The sequence below is a fragment of the Rattus rattus genome, chromosome 2 (assembly GCF_011064425.1).
Source record: "Rattus rattus isolate New Zealand chromosome 2, Rrattus_CSIRO_v1, whole genome shotgun sequence".
Taxonomy (NCBI): domain Eukaryota; kingdom Metazoa; phylum Chordata; class Mammalia; order Rodentia; family Muridae; genus Rattus; species Rattus rattus.
Window position 1 is genome coordinate 46,858,787 of NC_046155.1, and position 19,640 is coordinate 46,878,426.

The 19,640-nt window shown below is 51.8% G+C and overlaps 1 protein-coding gene across 3 annotated transcripts in view; it reads right to left on the minus strand.

The window, feature by feature from the left end:
* The window catches only part of Sh3pxd2a (SH3 and PX domains 2A), a 198,869-nt gene that overhangs the window by 58,924 nt on the left and 120,305 nt on the right, over window positions 1–19,640 (minus strand). For all 3 annotated transcript variants that reach the window (XM_032892159.1, XM_032892160.1, XM_032892158.1), the window contains exon 6: window positions 17,517–17,545. In XM_032892159.1, coding sequence (XP_032748050.1) covers window positions 17,517–17,545 — 29 coding nt within the window. The remainder of the gene's footprint in view (window positions 1–17,516; window positions 17,546–19,640) is intronic.

The window sequence follows — 19,640 nt, forward strand, 5'->3', positions numbered from 1 at the left end:
GAGCATGTCCCTGTCACCTCCACTGTCTACGATGGGCACACAACGGTTCCATTTGTTCCAACGGCACCACAGGGTTCATTGTTGATGGCTACCCTGGGGAGCAGGCACCACAGGATCCCGGGCCTCCTTCTGTACGTGCCTGCCCGCCCCTCTGCTGTCTGCTATTGAGCAGGGATAGCTCTGTGACCATGGACTCTATGGCCTCCTGGACCTTGAACTAAAATATAAACCCTTTCCTTCCTGTTTTGGTTTCCAAAACAGGGTTTCTCTGTGTAACAGCCCTGGCTGTCCTAGAACTTGCTTTGTAGACCAGACCGGTCTCAAATTCACAGAGATCCACCTGCCTCCACCTCCCCGATGCTGGGATTAAAGGCAAGAACCACTATACCTGGCTAAAGGCCTTTCTCTATAAGTTGCCAAGTCTTGAGACCGAGGAGACGTCTGGGTTGGCAGACACTTGCCCTACCATGTGTGGAGCCCCAAATTCAAATCCCAGCACCACATAAACCCAGGTGTGGTGATCCTTCTCTGTAATTCCAGCCCTTGAGAGACAGGAGTGTCATGGCTGTCCTCAGCCACGCAGCAGTTTTGAGGCCACTCTGGGCTCTATGAGACCTTGTCTCAGGCATCCTGTTCCTATAACAGAACAGGACCTAAGATGATATATAAACTGTTTCTCAGATGGGCAGCCCTGGCTATAAGCAGAAGCCACAGTCCCTCATACAAACTCAAAGAGGAAAGAAACCATGATCCTGGAAGGGTGAGGGGTTAATGCCACCACAGCAAGGGTACCTCCGCATGCCCTGCGTTCTCTTCCCAGCCTCTCGGATAGGGCTGGCTTCCTAGAGGTGGGTTCTGTAGAGCCTTCTGGGATCCTGTACCTTGACACAAGGGCCTCGGGCTAGCTTAATGCTGTAGTGGGATTGAAATCATTCATCATTTATGAACGAGAGGTTCCCTGTTTTCATTTTTAAATTATGTAGCTGGTTTTGCCCAAGCCCTAAGTGGCTCGGTTACGGGCTTCCAAGCCAAGTGGGTGGAAGTACTAAGGAGTTTAGTAGGGGCTGAGTTATCACTGGGGACCTGAAGAACAAGACCATCCTAAGTGGCTTCCTGGTCTCATCACACAGACCAGAAGACCACATGGTGACTCAGGGGTGGGGGTGGGGAGGGTGGGGGGTTGGGGATGGGGAGGGAGAGAGAAAGAGAGAGAGTGCATGAACACACACACACACACACACACACACACACACACACTCATGCGTGCGCGCGCACACCACTTGCTTAAGATTCAGGTAGAGGACAGCACTCCTCACTCAACCTGAGGGGCGTGGGGCAAGGTGCTGACCATTTAACATACATTTTCTAACTTAATCCTGACAATAATCTATCTCCCTTCAGCAGATGAGGAACTGGAGGCTCAGGGGAATTAAAGTCCTTTCCCAAGTCCCCACAGCAAAGGTGTCAGAGTTGAGCCCAAGCAAGCGGGCCAGGAATTGGGAACAAAGGGGCCTGAATGGAGGCTTCATTTTCTGGTCTTCCCCTCTGGCCTTACGTATTCCTGCTGTGCTCCTCTCTGTAAAAGCGACCTTCCCACATCTTGCCTGCTGCTACAGAAAAAGGTCTTCTTCCCCCAGAGTCAGGCCTTTCCCAGAATCCAGGGTACACATGGGACAAGCCCAGCCTAGGGGAGGAATGTACTGAACCCTGAAGCCCAAACTGCTCGAGGAAAACAGCAGATCATCTGCTCAGGTGGGGAAGTGGGGGCGACCCACAGCTCCTAAAGGACCAAGAAAAGGATGCCTTCCCAAACCAGGGCTCCAACCAGGGCTCCGACCAGGTCAGTCCAGCCCAGAGGATTCAAGGAGAGCCACCACTGGGATCCCTCAGCTGTCTCGGGGAGGGGCTTCAGCAGGCTGCTGAGGTCAGGAGGTTTAAAGACAGGTGGCCACATGGGGAGATGTGTGGGCAGACAGAGGAGCCAGCACTTGGTGGGGAAGAGGGTGGGCGGGGCTCCCAGCAGCTGCAGTTTGACCCTCACACAGCCCCTAGGGTGTGGCCTCCCCCTCTGTTCTCTCTCTTTACCTTTCCAGGAGCCCTGCTGTTTGTCTATAGCAGAGAAGAAATAAACTCAAAACTGAGAATCCCAGCATCCCAGCCCCTCCCTCCACCGGGTGGTCTGCCTTGGTGGTCCACCCCACTCACTGAGAGGTCTCCCTGAGGCTCTTTGACCACATCCCTAGGCAGCCCCCAGCTAGGGCACTGTGTGTGCTCACACACAGAGGGGCAGCCATCTCTGAGCAGCCCCCACGTAGAGCATTGTGTGTGCTCACACACACCGAGGCAGCACAGAAACGGACCAGTGACTTCAATAAGTCAGTCATCCAGCCACCTCAGGCCTATAGTCCTGTATCCGCCTACCCCTTGACTAACCCCTTCAGGAGCCAAAAGGGAGGAGGGAAAGATTGTAGGGAGGAGTCAAGGGCAGCACGCTCAGGACGGACGTTCCCATCCAGGACGATCTGGAGTAGAACATCCTGTCTCTCACTCTGGACTCCGGCTATCGGACCATCAAAGAATCAACTGCCAGCTATTTAGTGCGCACACACGGTCCACAGGCACTGCTGGGCCCTCCTGGTGATCCAGCTCCTCCGGATATTCTCAGCACAGGAGGACAGTCACAAAGTCTATCCACAATGCACACCCCGCTGAGTGATCCTGTCTGCTCCAGAAGCCCTTGGCTTGAGGCAGCCTGGCACCCTTGGCTACCTGCTTGATTCTGTCCAGGACACCTCTACAGGGTGTCCTTGTACTCTGAGGCTCACTGGAGTAGCCTGGGAGAGATTAATCAGGGAGTGCCCCCCCCCCAAGACTTTATGATAACAGGGCTTGAGTTTGAGCAAGGCTCACAAGCTGCAGAGAGGTAAGGGCTCTTATCTGGACCGAAGCTGGGGGATACCCATTTTTAAACACAATTATTTTTATGGCTTGTTTGGAAGTTTCCCATAATGCGCCCCAATCACATGATCTGACCACACTCATTTCCCAGGTCTCCCAGGTTCATTCCTCCACCCTTGTGACCCCCCGCCAAAAAAAAAAGCAGAAGAAAAAAGAGGGGGGAGAGTACAGTGTATACATACTCCCTGGAGCACAGTCACACTCCCATCGGCCAGCCCCTTAAAGAGAACTGGGTTCTCCCCACCCCTGTCAGAAACTGACAGCTGTGAAGAGCTACATTTCAGTATCTCTATCCCAATTTTTAAGAGTTCTCCGCAATGGCTTCCTGTGTAGACTAATTTTTGGGGGGAGAGGGGTGGTAAGGTGGAGGAAGAAGAGGGGAGACACAGGGCTGGCAGGGGAATACCTTTTTTTTTTTTTTAAAGGTTGGGGCTATCTCTCCCATCTTTGTCCTGCTTCAACCAGCTCCAGAACGCCTGCTAGGACTATAATCTTAGCAAATGTTTGGCACATAATAGGTGTTGAATAAAAACATGCTAAGCTAGGCTAGATGCATACCCCGGTGTTGGAACCTTTGCCTAGAATGTACAAAGGCCCTGGGTTCTAATCTTGGCGCACACACACTCAAGTGCTGTGCATCTCCTGTCAGCCCTGAATTTTCTTTTGTCTTAGCCCTGTCTACGACTCCGGAAACACTCAGGTGTCCAGTTAGTCCTCAGTGGATGAAAACGGCCTTCTTCAGTCTTTGCCCCACTGGTTTCAAGAGACCCCAAGCTCATTTGATGCCTGTGGCCCTGATCTTAATCTAGCCCAGGGATTACCCACCTGTGGGTGGAGATCGCTTTTGGGTGTCATGTATCAGACACTATATTACAGTTCATAATGGTGGCAAGACTGTAGCTATTAAATAGCAGTGGAGATAATTTTATGGTGGTGGTTGGGGTCACCACAACACGAGGAAATGTACTGAAGGGGTCACAGCATTAGGAGGGGTGAGGGCCACTGATCTAATACGAAGTTGCCCTCCTGAGCCACGTGCCCACCGCCTCTGAGGTTGGGGAAAGAAAGCCCTTGACCTTTCTGAGCACCACAGACCAGACACGGGCCCAGCAGGATATCCCAGAAGGCTCTATGACAAAGCCCTCCAAAGGCTCGACGGGCTCAACAACAAACCACCCGGAACCTTGTGTGGCAGGATGGATGTTACAGAAATCCAGAGTCTCTGCAGGTGCAACATGCTCGCCTACCATGGCTGGTGGAATCCAGCTCGGTCAACCCACCCCCCGTGGTGTCTGCTAGAAGCCCTGGGCCTCTCCTGACTTAGCCCTCCCCTGATCTGCAAGGGTGTAGACAGGTTCCCCCCTGAGCTCACAGACGCCACATAAACAGTTGTGCACGTAAGACGCGTGCATGCGTCGGTCACTGCTGGGGATCCCCACAGCTGGCTCTCACGTGACTAAGCTTTGTCCAGAAAGTGGCAGCTGAGTGTGCCTGCACCACAGGGCCAGGGCTAGAGTTAACCCTTCCATACCACAGCGCAGGCTGAGCCTCCAACCAGGGAGAATGGAGTCCAGGTCACAGATTCCTGCTCAGTCACTGAGCTCCTCGATCACTGGGAACAGACTACTTCTCGGAGCCCTGCCCAGGCTTCCCTGTGCTAGGACGAGGCTGTTCTCCGACCTGTTAGTGTAGCAGTCCCTCATCAACTCTGTGCAGTTCTGCTTCATGAAGACCAGTCGCCAGAGGAGGCCACGGGCAGAGCCCTAGGAGCATTCTGATGTCAGAGGCCTAGGTGGGGTCCCACGGCCAGGAATTCAGCTAGAATTCTTGCCCTCTTTTCATGGGTGTGAACAAATCCCTCTGAGAGACTGCTCCAGGGTCTTCCAGAGTCCTCTTCTAAGCAGGAGGCTGGAGGAAGCCCCTGGAGGAAGCTTTCCTCCGTCCAGGCACACTGCCAGTGGTGAGCTGTATCATGTCTCTGAAACAGTACCCCACGGCAGGTCCTTGGAGATGTGGAGAAGTCAGATGCCCAGTTTACTTTATCTCTTTCCTTACTGAGATACAGTGGAGCCCAGGCTGGCCTCGAACTCACGACCCACGTGTATCAGTCTCCCAGGTAATAGGAGTTTTTATAGCACCACCCCTGAAGTTTAGAAATGGTATCTCAATGTAGTCGAGACTCCCTGTGTAGCTGAGCGTGGCCTTGAACTCCTGATCCTCAAATGCACAAACTCACAGCCAGTGTGTTGACAAGTTTTCATATCAACTTGACATGAGCTGGGGTGGTCTGGGAAAGAAAGAATCTCAATCAAGAAAAGGCTTGACTGACGACTGACGTGGGAGGCTACAGGCCACTGTGGGCGGCGCTAACCCCTAGACAGTAGTCCTGGATGGTACAGGAAAGCAGGCTGACTGAGCATGAGCAGCAAGCCAGTCAGCAGTGCTCCTCCATTCCCCCTGTCTCAGGTTCCTGCCCTGACTCCCCCTAGATGGAACATGGCCTGAGAGGTGGAAAATGGAATTAACCCTTTCCTCCCCAAGTTGCTTTTTGTTGTGGTGTTTTATCAGCAACATCACCAGACAGCTTAGCTAGTCTATGTCTCAAAACACAAAGTAAAAAAAAAAAAAAAATAAAAAAAAAAAAAAAAAAATTTTTTAAAAAAAAAAAAAAAAGGCTGTGTGTGTGTGTGTGTGTGTGTGTATAGCTCAGTGGTAGACAACTTGCTTAGGGTGCCCCATGAACTCATACACTTGAATGCTTGGTTCCTAGTTAGTGGAACCGTTTGGGAGAGATTAGGAGATGTGGCCTTGTTAGAGGAGAAGTCACCAGGGCGCTCTGCCTCCTGCATATGAATCAAGATGTGAGTTCTCAGCTGGCGGTTCCAGCCGCCTGTCACCGTGTCTGTGGTCCACCAGCAAGGACTCTAACCTTAATGGAACCAGAACCATGAGCCCAATTAAACTCTTTCTGCTCTACGCAGCCTTGTAGCAGTGTTTGCCGTAGGTGTTGGTGTCACAGCAATATAAAAATGACACACCTTGGCACAACAAAAATAAATGAGTTTTTAAAAGGAAGAAACAAAACCCTTAGTAAATTAGGTCAGGAGGACCAGCGCCGCCCTGACAGGTCTGAATTGCTACGCCCCATACCCTGGCTGACTTAGGCTCTCATCCAACCGGGGGTCCTGGAAGACAAAGACCTCTCTGCAGGTTCATCTTGGTATCCCTAAGGCTAGAACCATGCACACTGGCATGGAATAGGTCCTCAGTTGCTTAGCAAACGAATCTATAAAACAGCCATGGCCAGGGCCCAAGAGGCCATGGAGGGTTAGGCCATGGTCCAGAACCAGCACTTCCTTGGAAACTTGCCTCCTATCCATTCAGCCTTCCCAGATCTGCTGTGTCTCCCAGACTACCACTGCTGTGCATAGGGACACTGGCCTTAAACAGCGGTGGCCCAGGTCACAGGGGTATAAGGATGGGCTTCAAAATCAGAACCCTGGGATCAAATGTAAATGACCACCTAGGAGCCACCTGACTGGTTGGGTGGGGTAGGAGGAAGGGGCAACTGGGCATGGAGGGACCACATTCCTCCCCAGCAGATCCATATTTGTGCAAGGTCTTCATAAGGTCCTTAGACCAAGGCGGTCTTAGTCTGGCCTGTGTCACCGGCTTGTCACCTCTGCTTTACAAAGACTTGAGGCCTCCTACAGAAACGGTTATATACTCTCTTAGACCCTGTTTAACCCTCAGGGAGCCCTCAGGGATCTGGGGGTGAGCAGGGGAGACCCCAGAGAGGAAGGAAAAGCTGCCCCCGAGGTCCAGATACGCCTCCAGAGGCACTCCACATACACTCAGAAGCAGAGCCAAGGGAAGGATGACAGGGAACCAATGTTCCTCTGAGCCGGGAGCGTGGAGGGATCCTGACATGGCCCCGGATATCTTAATGCAAGACTCATCCTGACGTTAACTCAGTCCTTCCTTGTGCCAGCTGCTTGGGTCACATGGTGACAAGAAGAACCAAGGCGGGCAAAGAAAGAGTCAGGGAAGGGCACGCTTTTCCTGCAAACGTCTAAATTTCCTGAAACTTTGGAAAAACTCTTTGCCTTCACATTTCGAAACTGACCAATTATGAAAAGGGCTAGGGGCCAACCAAGTTCCACACGGCACATTTGTGCTTCTAAACTGAGCAACTTTAGATCAGAAAAAGGTGCGGAGGCAAACGAACAAGGCGCATTTCCCTCAAGCCTCGGTTTTTCCGTTGGCTTCGTCACTGCTGGAAATGTTGCCCCAACGTCACATGCCTATAAACCAGAAATCCCAAGCTGCCTTCTGGCTGAGGTCCCTGGTGGGAAACGGTTCTTTGCCGGACCACAACTTGGGTGTCTCCCTCTCCAGGACCTCAACCTCATGGCAGAGTCTCACCGCTGTCTCCTGATGAGGCCAGATGGATGCCCTTAGGTGACTGACTGACCTACAAGGCCCTAGCATTAGGCTAGTGTTTCAAGGGGCAGTAGGTTGACAACCCTGTTTTCTGACAGCTCCCTGCAGGTGACCTCCAACCGCAAGCATCTTCAAAGAGCTGGTCCAGGCACACGGGCAAACAATCCAGGGCCATTCTTCCTGTTACTGTCACTGTCTATCAAGCTTGGTGTGGCCATCAGTCCACACCCAGAATGGTATGGTTTTGTTTAAGCACTCTTAGGCAGTACAGTATAGGCTCACACGCCTACGGCAGCACACAGGAAGTGGACGTAGGAGGATCAGGAGTTCAAGGCTAGCATGCATCAAGAAGAGACTTTAACGCCAGCTCGGACGAACAGGAGACCTCCCTCAAAATGAAACAAAACAAGACTTAGGAGCCCTTGCAGAGTTAGTCCTCAGCAGGGCCTGAAAATCTGCATTTAAGTGAGCAGGCTCAGAATTCTGACCAGCCTTCGGTCAGGCTGTTCCCTTCCAGCCCAGGGCTCTGGGCCTCAAAGCCACCTCTCCTGAGATCCCAGGATCTGGGGAGGGCTCCTCCCTCCTGCCCGGCATCCAGGCCAGCTGAGCAGTGGGTGCTGCCTTGGCTGGGAGTTGTGGCACGCACCCACATATCTGCAATCACACGGCGTGTGAGCAACACTGGCACTCCATTACAGACTGCCACGCACTCGGCTGGCTGTGAAACCCAATCAATCAGTGACAGTTCCAATTAGATGGCTTTGTATTTCTGGGGTGATGCGAGGATGGGAAGATGGTGCCATCACACTGTTTATAAAAACACAGTCCTGGTGAGCTGTGCCAGAAGCTGACGCTGCTTCAAGAAGACACATTCACGAGGCACGGGCCAAAGGAGGGTGCCAGGAGGATGTTGGTCACGTTCACAAAACAGCTTGGGTCTTCCACGTGGACCAGGACCTGGAAATTGCTTTGGTAGTGGGAAGCCTACATCTTCCAAGGTTTCCTCTCCAAACCCATCACTCGCATGCTCCCCCTCCCCCACCCCGTCTCCTCTCCTCCCACTCCCCATCCATCACAATCCCACGTCCTCTGTCCTCCGTCCTCCGTCGTGCCTGTCACTTTAGCAGGGTACCCAGGCTCACACCCTGAGGCTCATGCCAGCTTCAGAGGGCCTTTCTCCAGCCTCCCTTCCGCAGGCGACAACTCTCCTACTCTGGCTGGTCTGCCTACACAGATCTCTGACAGCACCCTTCCTTGGCAGCAGAGCTGGGCACTCCGTGGGAGGGAAGCCAACGAATGCTTCCAAGAGGCAGAAGCCAGCGCTCTGCAGGAACATGACTGCTGTAGCACTAACCCTGGGAAAAGCAGACCTCCAAGGCCTCACCCTCCAAGGCCTGCTGGCTTTGCTACACTATAGCCTTCCTCACACTTCACTGGGCTCCATCAACCTCCAGAGTCAGCAGGAAACCAAGCGCTGTCCAACCTTCAAGTGGCCACTTTTAGCTACCTCATGTATAAAAGAAGAATGGGGGGCTGGCAAGACGGACCAGCAGGTGAAGGTGCTTGCCACCGACGCTGCTGACCTAAGTTCCATTCCTGAGAACCACAGTGAGAGAGGAAAAACCACTTCCATAAATTATGCTGTGACCTTCACATACATGTGTCTGAGCATGTGCATGCGCGTGTACACATGTAAATAAACATAAAAAGAATATTTTTTAAAAATGTTCTGAGGGTTGGGGATTTAGCTCAGTGGTAGAGCACTTGCCTAGCAAGCGCAAGGCCCTGGGTTCGGTCCCCAGCTCCGAAAAAAAGAATTAAAAAAAAAAAAAGTGTTCTGGGTGATGGTGGTACACACCTTTAGTTCCAGCACTTGGGAGGTAGACATAGGTGGCGTTCGAGGGCCAGCCTGGTCTACAGAGTGAGTTCAGAACAGCCAGGATTATACAGAGAAACCCTGTCTGGGAAAAAAAAAAAAACTAAACCAAAACAAACAAACAAGACAGACAAAAAGTTGGGCCTAGCTTTTCTGTATAGATAAGTTTTTATAATAGCTTAGTACTAATGGATAAGTCTTACTATTAGAAAATAGGCTTTATTCAAAACTGAACTTAGGGGGTTAGAGAGGCGGCTCAGTAGTTAAGAGCACTTGCTGCTCTTTTAGAGAACCTGGTACATTAGTTTATTACGTACATTGTGGTTCACAGCCATCTACAACTCCAGTTCCAAGAGACCTAACATCTTCTTCTGGCCTCACCAGGCATCAGGTATACACGTGGTAAAACCTAGACATATATGTAGGCAAGACATTGACAAATATAGTAATTTAAAAGCATAAATATGTAAAGTTAAAAAAATAAATAAAGGGCTGGAGAGATGGCTCAGCAGTTAAGAGCACTGACTGCTCTTCCAGAGGTCCTGAGTTCAATTCCCAGCAACCACATGGTGGCTCACAACCATCTGTAATGAGATCTGATGCCCTCTTCTGGTGTGTCTGAAGACAACTACAGTGTGCTCATATATATAACATAAATAAATAAATAAATAAATAAATAAATAAATAAATAGAAACTAAATGGAGCCAGGCACATTGGCTCATGTCTCTAATCCTGTATTGGAGAGGCTGCCGTGAGTTCAAGACCAGCCAGGGTTACAGAGTAAGGCTGTCTCAAAAAATACAAGGCAAGAGGCCAGGCAGATGGCTGGGTGCATAAGATATTTGCCACCAAGTCTGATGACCTGGGCTTGAATCCAGAGAACCAACTGGAACACGTTGTCCTCTGACCTCTTTACATATATCATACATGCCCCTGCACACAGTAGTAAGTATTTCAAATGTGTGATGCCTTTATCTACTTTCAAGCATTTTATAATACTTTATAAAGTTAAAACTTTTAATTTTATAAAAATTTTAAAAATATTAAAAATTAAAAATATTTTAGAAATTTAAAGAATGATTAAAAAAACAAAAAAACAAAAAACAGAAACAAAGCAACAAAGCCACCCAACCTCATAGTCAGGCCTAGAGACACAGGGCTGCCCCGTGTTACTCAGGAGGCTTGAGAACTGGCCCAGCAGTTAAGGCCCCTGCTGCTCTCGCAGAGGGCCTGCGTTCGGTTCTCAGCATCCACATGGGACAGCGCACACTCACCTGTAACTGCAGCTCCAAGGATCTCACGCACATCTGGCCTCCGCAGGCCCAACATGCGTGTGGCATTTACTCGGTGTCCACCCTGGATGGGGGAGGAGCCTACACCAGCACCCTCTCCTGGAGGATCATGGGTATATCTCTGCGGCCTCCCGCACCCTATTTTGTGGCACAAAGCCGGCATTCTGGGTCAGAACGTACACTCCTTTGGGGCTCAAAAAGTGGAAATAAATACTATAATTGAATCTTTTTACTCTCAGGTTAAAGATAAGGTCAACTCCTCCCCTCCTCGAGCCTCTGGTAAACAATAAACAGTAAGTAAACAAAAATTTGCCAACAGCAAAGTTCAGGAAAGGCTGAGCTGAGGTCTGAATTCTACTTAGCGTGTCAGATGCCAAACCCTAAACTCTCAACTCCAACAACAACAGAACCACATCAGCGCTGATCTCATTAACTGGGCCCAGGAAGACCGTTTAATGGTCTCGGAGATGGAGAGCAGGCTGAGCTCACAGCTTTTCTAAGAATAAACAGGACTTCATTAGGAACATCAACACTTGCCCAAGAGGACAATCTTGCAATACTCTTGAGCAACCTCGTTTGCATTTAAACTAGAGCGCTGGGTGGGAAGGAGCACCAGGCTCATCTCTGCCCGGCAAGTGGCACACTTGGAAGTCAAGGTCCCAGAGGCTCCACGGGCCACTGTGCCCCCTAGCGGCAACTCTCAGAACTCCTCAAGCATCTTTCTTGGGAGCCGTGGGAACTAGACCGGAAGCCCTGCTACCGGCTCCTTGCCCTCACAGGACTCTTGGAGGAATGCCTGCCCGCCATAAGCAGCTACCACAGCTACTTCTGGTTCACCCAGTCCCTCCCGAGAGCGCTTCTGCGGTTGCTACTCCAACAGGTGCGATGCTCAGCAGACCCGCGGGAGAGGCCACCAGCTCCCACACGTGCAGCCATTTTCACGAGGCATCTTTGTGATGGCGGCTGAAGCCCATCCTCAGTGGATGTTAAGTAAGTGGAATCGTCCAGCACTGGGGTGGTGGTGAGGGACACCAGCACTGAGAAGCTGTGAGGCTGGAAAGCTCCAGGGCAGACCTGAGACTCCCTGAAGACACGCATGTGTGGGTGGACAGCAGTTCCAGGTTGTGTTTGGAGTCCATTGTTTTCAGGACTGCCCTAGGGGTTCCGGCTGGGCTAGACAGCCCTGCTGGGGTGTAAATCAGTTCCTTACAATAGCCGGCGTACCCTGGTCCCTTCTCTCCCTATGAGGCTCAGGCTGGCCTTGAACTCAGCCTGTTGAGTGCCAGGGTTACATCAAGCCCTTACACCAAACCTCTTACTATTTGTCTGCTGATGCTTCTGTTTCTCCAGCTGAGCATGAGGGCTCCAGGTGAAGGCCGGTGTCCAAGGTCACAGGACTGAAAAACCAAGGACTTGAGGCAGGGGACTCAAATGTGCTAGTCAGTTTTGGTCAACTTAAAACAAACCGGAGTCGTATGGAAGAAGTAACTTAATTGAGAAGATGCCGTTATCAGACGGGCCAGTGGGGCGTTTTGCTGATTAATAGCTGGCATGCACGGTGCTGCCCCTGAGCAGGTAGTTGTATAAACCACAAGCCCGGAGAGCCACGGAGAGCAAGCCAGCAAGCAGCACTCCTCCACGGCCTCTGCCTCAGTTCCTCCTGGGGTTCCTGCTCTGAGAGTAATTGCACCGTGAGCCTGCAAGTCACATAAACCCTTTCCTCGCCTAGCTGCCGCTTAGTCAGAATGTTTTTATCATAGCCATAGAGAGCAAACCAGGATTCCGACTCCCAGACTCTCTCAAAGCCCTGACTGAATCGTCGAATCCACCCAGGGTGATGCTGGGGTCCACCATCTCACCTCTGCCCCCTCTGCAGAGCTCCAATCACCAGCCAGAAAAACAATTCAATCAATCCAACAATCACATCCCTCTGTCTCCAACACATCTCTTTAGCGTCTCTCGGTGCTGTACCACCCCCGCCTCCTCCCCTCTGCTAAACCCTGCCCTGCCCCACTCCCATATCCCCTCCCTCACTGGCCTGCTCATCCTCTTCCCTGCCATAGTTCTGCTTGAGCAGCTGACCCGCTCTCACAGGCCCTGGGCCGTCGCCTGTGCTGTGCACTTGGTCAACCAGACACGTTACTCCATCAACTCCCCTCTGTCACACAGCGCCTTTCATAGGAGAGCTCGTCACTGCAAACTTTTCTGTAACGTCAACGTGTGTGCAGTGCCTGAATACAGCTGGAGCTCAATAAGGTCATATAACTGATTTCCAAACAAGCCGTGATTAGTCTTGCTCGCCCAGATTTCTGAGTGTACTCTCTCTGGATAATCAAAGCCTCCGCCTCTCTGCTCCCAGCTCAGAAAAGTTCCTTCAACTTCAATGTCCCCCAAGTCCCACCCACCCACCCCGACTCTCACAGCGTGATCCAGGTACTCAGTCTCCAAATCACTCACCAAGTGAGCGGAGCGTGTAGGGCGCATGCCCTACAGCCGAGGTTTCAAGGTAGTGGGAGAAGGGCAGTAAGCAAGAACAGGTACCAAGCAACTAACTAGGGGGTCATCGACGGGGAGGAGACTGTAAACAACAAAGAGCGAGCCAGCCACGGGGAGGAAGATTATCCCAGGTCTAGGGAACATCAAGTACAAAGGCCGCCAAAGGAATGAGCGTGACGTCAGAGAAGCAGACGATGACCGTGCGGTGGAACAGGTTCGCCCTGGTGGGAATGTGTGCGGGGGCAGAGCCCGGGTCAGAAAGGCTGCGGGGGTCAATTATGCAGGGCTCTGAAGCCAGAAAAAAAAGAAGTTGTTCTTCAGGGCAGCGTGGAAGTCCCCCGGGGAATTTCAGCAGGTTTGGAATGTACTTTAAGAGTGCCCCCTAGTGGTGCTTCCGGGAATGGCAACTACAGGAGTAAAGGTGGAAGCCCTGGGGGCTTCTTGGGAGGCTGAGGGATTCGGAAGTGGAAGGCTTCTGACTGGCATGATAGTGGGCACAAGCAGAAGTGAGTAGATCAGGAGGGCCAGCTGATAGGCAGAAGGAAGGGAGGGCCCAAAGATGGCTTGTAGCCGTTAGGCAGAAGGTACCAGGTCCTGGCATGGAAAGATCTAGAAAGAAAAAGAGATGCAGGAAAGTTCAGGCCACACCCCTTCTCTGTCAAATGTCACCACTGGTCGTGCCCCCTCCACCAGGCTGTATGCCATATGACACTGTTCTTCATCTGCTCTGCACAAGCCTTGTTTCTGATTTTTTTGGGGGGGAGGGGGGAGAGGGTCTCATCAGCTACAGAAGCAGCTCCCACCTCACAGGAAAAAGGAGTTGGTTCATTTCAGAGCCTGATATGAGAAACCACAGCCTAAGGACAAAGATTAATGTTTCCCCCAAATAACGTGTTCCAAAGACGCAGCAATCTTGTTTATAGAAACAGGAGCAAAGGAAAGTCACAAAGTGGGCTGGAGAGATGGCTCAGCAGTTAAGAGCACTGAACTGCTCTTCCCAGGTCCTGAGTTCAAATCCCAGCAACCACACGGTGGCTCACAACCATCTGTAATGGGATCTGATGCCCTCTTCTGGTGTGTCTGAAGACAGCCACATTGTACTTATATATAATGAATAAAATAAATCGTTTTTTAAAAAAGAAAGTCATATGGCGATATACTTTCAAACACATAGGGTACATCAGGTAGGCGGGCAGCGGCTGCCTGGGGAGGCAGAGTGGGATGGAGGCTCTGCTGTAGGCTTCAGAAAGTACCTGACAACATTCTTAACCCTTTGGTTGGTGGAAACTAGGATTCTGTTCATATATCCCAAATGATTTACTTAATGGTCACAAAAATATAATGCTGTATATGGGGGGGGCAATAAACAGCTATGGATGAAACTAAACATGAATCGAGATGATTAGGCACTGGACTTGCAACATCCCAACTCTCCACACCACTGTCGCTCTTGTCCGACCATCATAGCTTCTTTCTCAGACTTCGAGAACTAGTTCAGAGTCTCATGTAACCAAGGCTGGTTATTTTATGGCCAAGGATGCCTTTGAACGTCTGATACTCCTGCCTAGAGTTCCCGAGTGGCCAGGTTTCAGGTACAGTCTGCTAGACTGGGCTTACCAGGTCCTGGGGATTAAACCCAACAATTCATGCATGCCACGAGTCAGCACTCTGACTTGAGCCCTGCTTCAGAAGTTCTAAGCTCCAGCAGGGGCACAGTGACATGACTGGCTCGCCTGAGCACGAGACGGAGGAAACCTGGACCCTGTGGCCAGACCGCTTCTAGAAAAGTGTCAGCAAGGATCCTCTGCAGAGGTGCCAAGCTTTGGAACTAGGCCAGAAAGCAGACAAGAGACAGCAGCCACCTCCCGGGTGGGTATGAGCAACCTTGGGCGGCTTCACTGAGCAGTGGGGGTGAGCCCTAAACCTAGACTCTGATTCTGCATGTGCCCGGAGCTGTCGGGGCTTTCTCCTAACGTGAAGAAACGCATGTGATGATCTGGGCACAGTGTGCTCACTGATTAACAGGAGCTGGTGCCTCAGGAATGCCTTCTCGGCTGCAGGAGACAATCTAGTCACACTCAGACACCAACCCATCTAGTCTTCATTACTGCCTTGTAGGTGTGTGTGAGCGCTCTCCGGGGAAACGGGCCAACACGATGTGCACATAGAGAAAAAAGAGGATTTATTTTAGAAGTTGGCTCACGTGACTGTGGAGACTTGGTGGGTACACAGTTTGTGTGAGGAGGGAGCAGGCAGGAGCCTGGGAACGAGCTGCAGACAAGTCCAAAGGCAGATCTCCTGTTGACAAGGGTGTGTGTGTGTGTGTGTGTGTGTGTGTGTGTGTGTGTGTGTGTGTTTTTCTATTAAGGGCTTCAATTGATTGGATAAGGCCCACCCATTTTAGAGAGGGTAATTGAATTTATTCAGGGTTGACTGACTTAAATGTTAATTTCATTAAACAACATCTTGCAGAAACATACAATTTAAGGCCTGACCAAACATCTGGGCAAGATGGCCCACCAAAGGACTTAGGAAGAAAGCTATCTGAAGAGGAAAACTTCACCAACACAGTGCATGCAAATACCCCTAACTTACAAAAGGCTGAATAGGTTGAGAGGAAGCCCATCTCCCACAAGTCGCAGGGGACGAGCCTGGCTCTGAACGCCCACTGCCTGGCTCCAGCCTGGCACTTTAACCACGACACTAAGTGGCCATTACCATAAGCATACCAATGTAAATTAAATTTCCTCATCTGTCTTTTTCCTGGATGGAGGTGGAAGGCAGTGAAACTGAGGCGGCATCCTGGGGAGGGCATGGGGAGGGGCAGGACCACAAGGACAATGGGTACCCAATAGTGCTATAGTATTTCTATATAATATATAGAGAATTATATATATAGATATAGATATATTACTACATGGTGCTATGGTTTTATTATGTGCTGTTCTATGTTATGGGCTACACTGCACAAGGCAGGCATTATCAACATTATTGTTTCAAACACAATGAAGAAACTACAAGAAACTCTCTAAGCCAGGCAGGAAGCTGGAGTTCACCATTACCTAGCTCGCTAGATTTGAACTTCAGACAATTGTGGCTGTCAGAGGCCCCCCTCCAGCGCAGTTCTCTTGGCGGGTGGTGTGGATGACGGAATTCTTTGGGCTCCTCACTCTCCTTTTCACAGAAGGAGATGCCCTTCTGCTTCCGGGCATAGCTGAGATACCCTGGCACAGCTGTCAGACATGCCTACACGCACTTCTTACCCTACATGCTTGAACAGGTTTCAGCCAACACACAGAGGACACTCAGCCTATGCACACAAAGGTGTAAGTAAATACAGGTACTGCCCAGTTATCAGCAGGACCACCCATGTCCTAGCAACCCAACACTTGGTCTCCCACACCCAAGGGCACGACTTTGTTCCTCCCGATAAGCTGGTAAGAGGGCATCTGTACTCACAGCACATCCAACCCTATATTTACAAGGACACAGAATACAATTACCTCAATTCCCACCCATCGCGGGCAGCACACAAGCCTCTACTTGGTCCACAGACCCCCGGCATTGAGACATAGGGCCCTTGATCGAGAGCTATTGGACATATCCCCAAGAGTCGGACTCTTCAGAAGACGGGCATACAGAAAACACACATGCCCACAATGGATCGCTCCAACCCTGCACCCCAGAACTCACCCCACTAATTTTAAAAGATCACCCTCCCCTAAGTAACTCCACCCCGCCCACACCCAGGCATGTGCCATTTGGGAGAGCCTCCCGCACCCAGAAAGAATGTTCTGATCCTCTAGGGACAGCCTCGCTGTCAGAGGATAACCCCGCTCTTGCTCTTGGGGAGGACCTAGACCCACTGGGGACTGGTGACCCCCCCTCCTACGTCTCTGCAAGACACGCGGCTGCAGCAGATCCCCCCCCCACACACACACACAACCCCGGAGCTCAAGCTCAGAGCTGGGGGAGGGTTCAGGTCCGAGGTATGGTGCAACAAACCTAAGTCTCTCAAGAGCGACCCCTTCTCAGTCCCTCTCACTTTCCCACGCAAGACCCTGCATATCCACAAACTCTTCCACCGCAGCGCGAAGGACGCATGGGAAAGCCACAGCAGTACCCAGCAGTGGCTCCTGCAGCTGGGGTGCAGGGTCCGGCTGAAGATGCTGCTGTGACTTCCGGCCCTTCCGGAGTCATCCCCTACCCCATGCACCCCACTCCCATCCAGGAGTCAGAGGGACTAAAATGGAGATTGCAGGTGTGAGTGGCAGAGAACTTAGAGGGTAAAGGTCAGGAAGGAGGTAATGGATGCATCCCCCAGCATACAGGACCGTGGTGCCAGCAGGCCAGGCAGACATCCCCCCTCCCCCGAAAGTCCTGCGCAGGATCAGAGGGACGCGTGCCGGCAGCTGGGAGGTGAGAGAGAAAAGCGCCGAGACTCCCTTACCTGATTTCCTCTTGGAACTGCCATAGTCTCTGAAAAAGAAACAACAACAGATAGACATGGTTAGGACTGGCAGGGGTTCGGGGCTGCAGCTGTTGGGGCGCCCACCGGCGGGCTGCGCCGCTCCTGGTGCTTCTGCTCATGTGATGCCGCGGCCGGGCGAGCGGCGCGCTCCGCAGTTGCACGCACTGCGCGCTGCAATACCCGCCCGCCGCCCCGGCAGCCCGGCCTCCCTAGCAGCCCGGCCTCCCCGCCAGCGGCGCGATCATACTCCTCGCCCCGCCCTGCATCTCCGCAGCCTGAACCCGAACCGCGCCCCAGCCCGCCCAAAAGGCTCGCCTTTCCATAATCCTCACTAGACCCGAGAGAGATTACAGGAGGTTCAAGTGCGCTTGCTAATTAGGGAAACTGAGGCCAGCAGAGGGTAGGTGATTGCCCACTCTCTGACCAGTGCTGAGCCTACTCTCACCCCTGGAACACCCCCAGTATTTTGTGTTGCTAGCCCAGTGGCATGTTCACACTCCTACAATTATTTTGTAAGACCCTTTGATTCAGTGGTGCCCTCTCCGACGTACCCAAGGCTCCCCGCAAGGCGTGCTAGCTGCTTTAAACCACTCCATCTTTTAGGACTGGCACAAGTGATGGGCAAACGTTGCTCGTAGGAACAATATTTAGCATCTGTAGTTCTTTTTCTTTAAAGACTAAGACTGACACTGGGCGGGCATTCTGCTCTGTGGAGCACTACGCAGGGGTGCCTAAGAATCGGAGAGTGGTAGGAATGGAGAATGAGCTTCTAGAGTGAGCACTGGGTTTAAATCGTGTCCCTTAAAATAACTGTTGGTAACCTTAGGCATATAGCCCCTCCCATCCTCCATCTGCCCTGAACGGACTGCTTGCATTCTGCCGGCTCTGCCCTCCAGGGCTCCCTTAGACCTAGACTCAGTCTCAGGCAGAGGCAGGCTCCCCAAGGCTGGCTGCTCCTGTACCCTCCATTCCCTCACCCTCCCTGCCCCCAGTCTCATGTATTCTTCAAATCTGAATTCTGTTAATGTCCAGGATACAGCACAGGGGCCAGCTTGGGACTTATCTGGAGACAAGAGGAATTGCCTTCCTGGTCCCTGAGGACAGAAGAAAATGTCACTTGCTACCCATTTTTGGCCAAGCAAATTAGCTAGCTGGACCTGCTCCGTGGTGGAGGAGGGTCTCACTGGAGAAGGGCAGGCAGGCGGCCCATAGAGAGAGTCTCTCAGCCTAGAGGAGAGTGATTGGGTGCCTACACACCCAGGGATTCTGCCACTGCCCCACTCCATCTCCCAACATCTGGGCAGGGTCTGGGAGGCTGCACTTCCTGTTTGGTGTTGAGACAAAGTTTTACTATGTAGTCCAGGCTGGCCTTGAACGTGTGCTTGCTTCTGCCTCCTGGGTTACTGTGATGAATGGCATGTGCGCCCCCTTCTTGTCCAGCCTGAGAGCCCCACTTTGCCGATGAGGCTCATCTACTGCCCAGCAGAGTGAGGAAGGGCTTGTGGTTCCTAAGTTCCTAGGAAGAATCAAATCTGGAGGGCCTGTGGGGCAGAGGTTGCCTTGTGCTGCCTCTTCAAAAATTAGGGAGGGTGGAGAGCGGGACTCGGTGGCCCAAGTTTGTTTCCTATCACTCGGAGGAGGGAGGGGTCTCATCCTGCTTTCCTTGCTGTGATAACTGCTTTTAGGTCAACTTGAAACAAAAAGAAGTCATCAAGAAAGCAAGAAGCCTCCGTGGAGAAAAATGCATCCTTAAGATCAAGCTGCTGGCCAGCGAGCCTGTAGGGCACGTTCTTCATTAGTGGTTGATGGGGGAGGGGGAGAGACCCAGCCCACTGTGGGTGGAGCCATCCCCTGGGCTGGTTGTCCTGGCTTCTACAAGAAAGCAGCTTGCTATGAGAAGCAAGCCAGTGAGCAGCAGCCTCCACGGCCTCTGCATCAGCTCCTGCTTTTAAGGTTCCTGCCTGCCTGGAGTTCCTGTCCCAACTTTCTCCAGTGATGAACACTGATGTGGAAGTGTACGCCAGATAAACCCTTCCCACCCCAATTCGTACATGGTGTTTCATCACAGCAATAGTACCCGGACTAGGACACTTGCTGACGCAG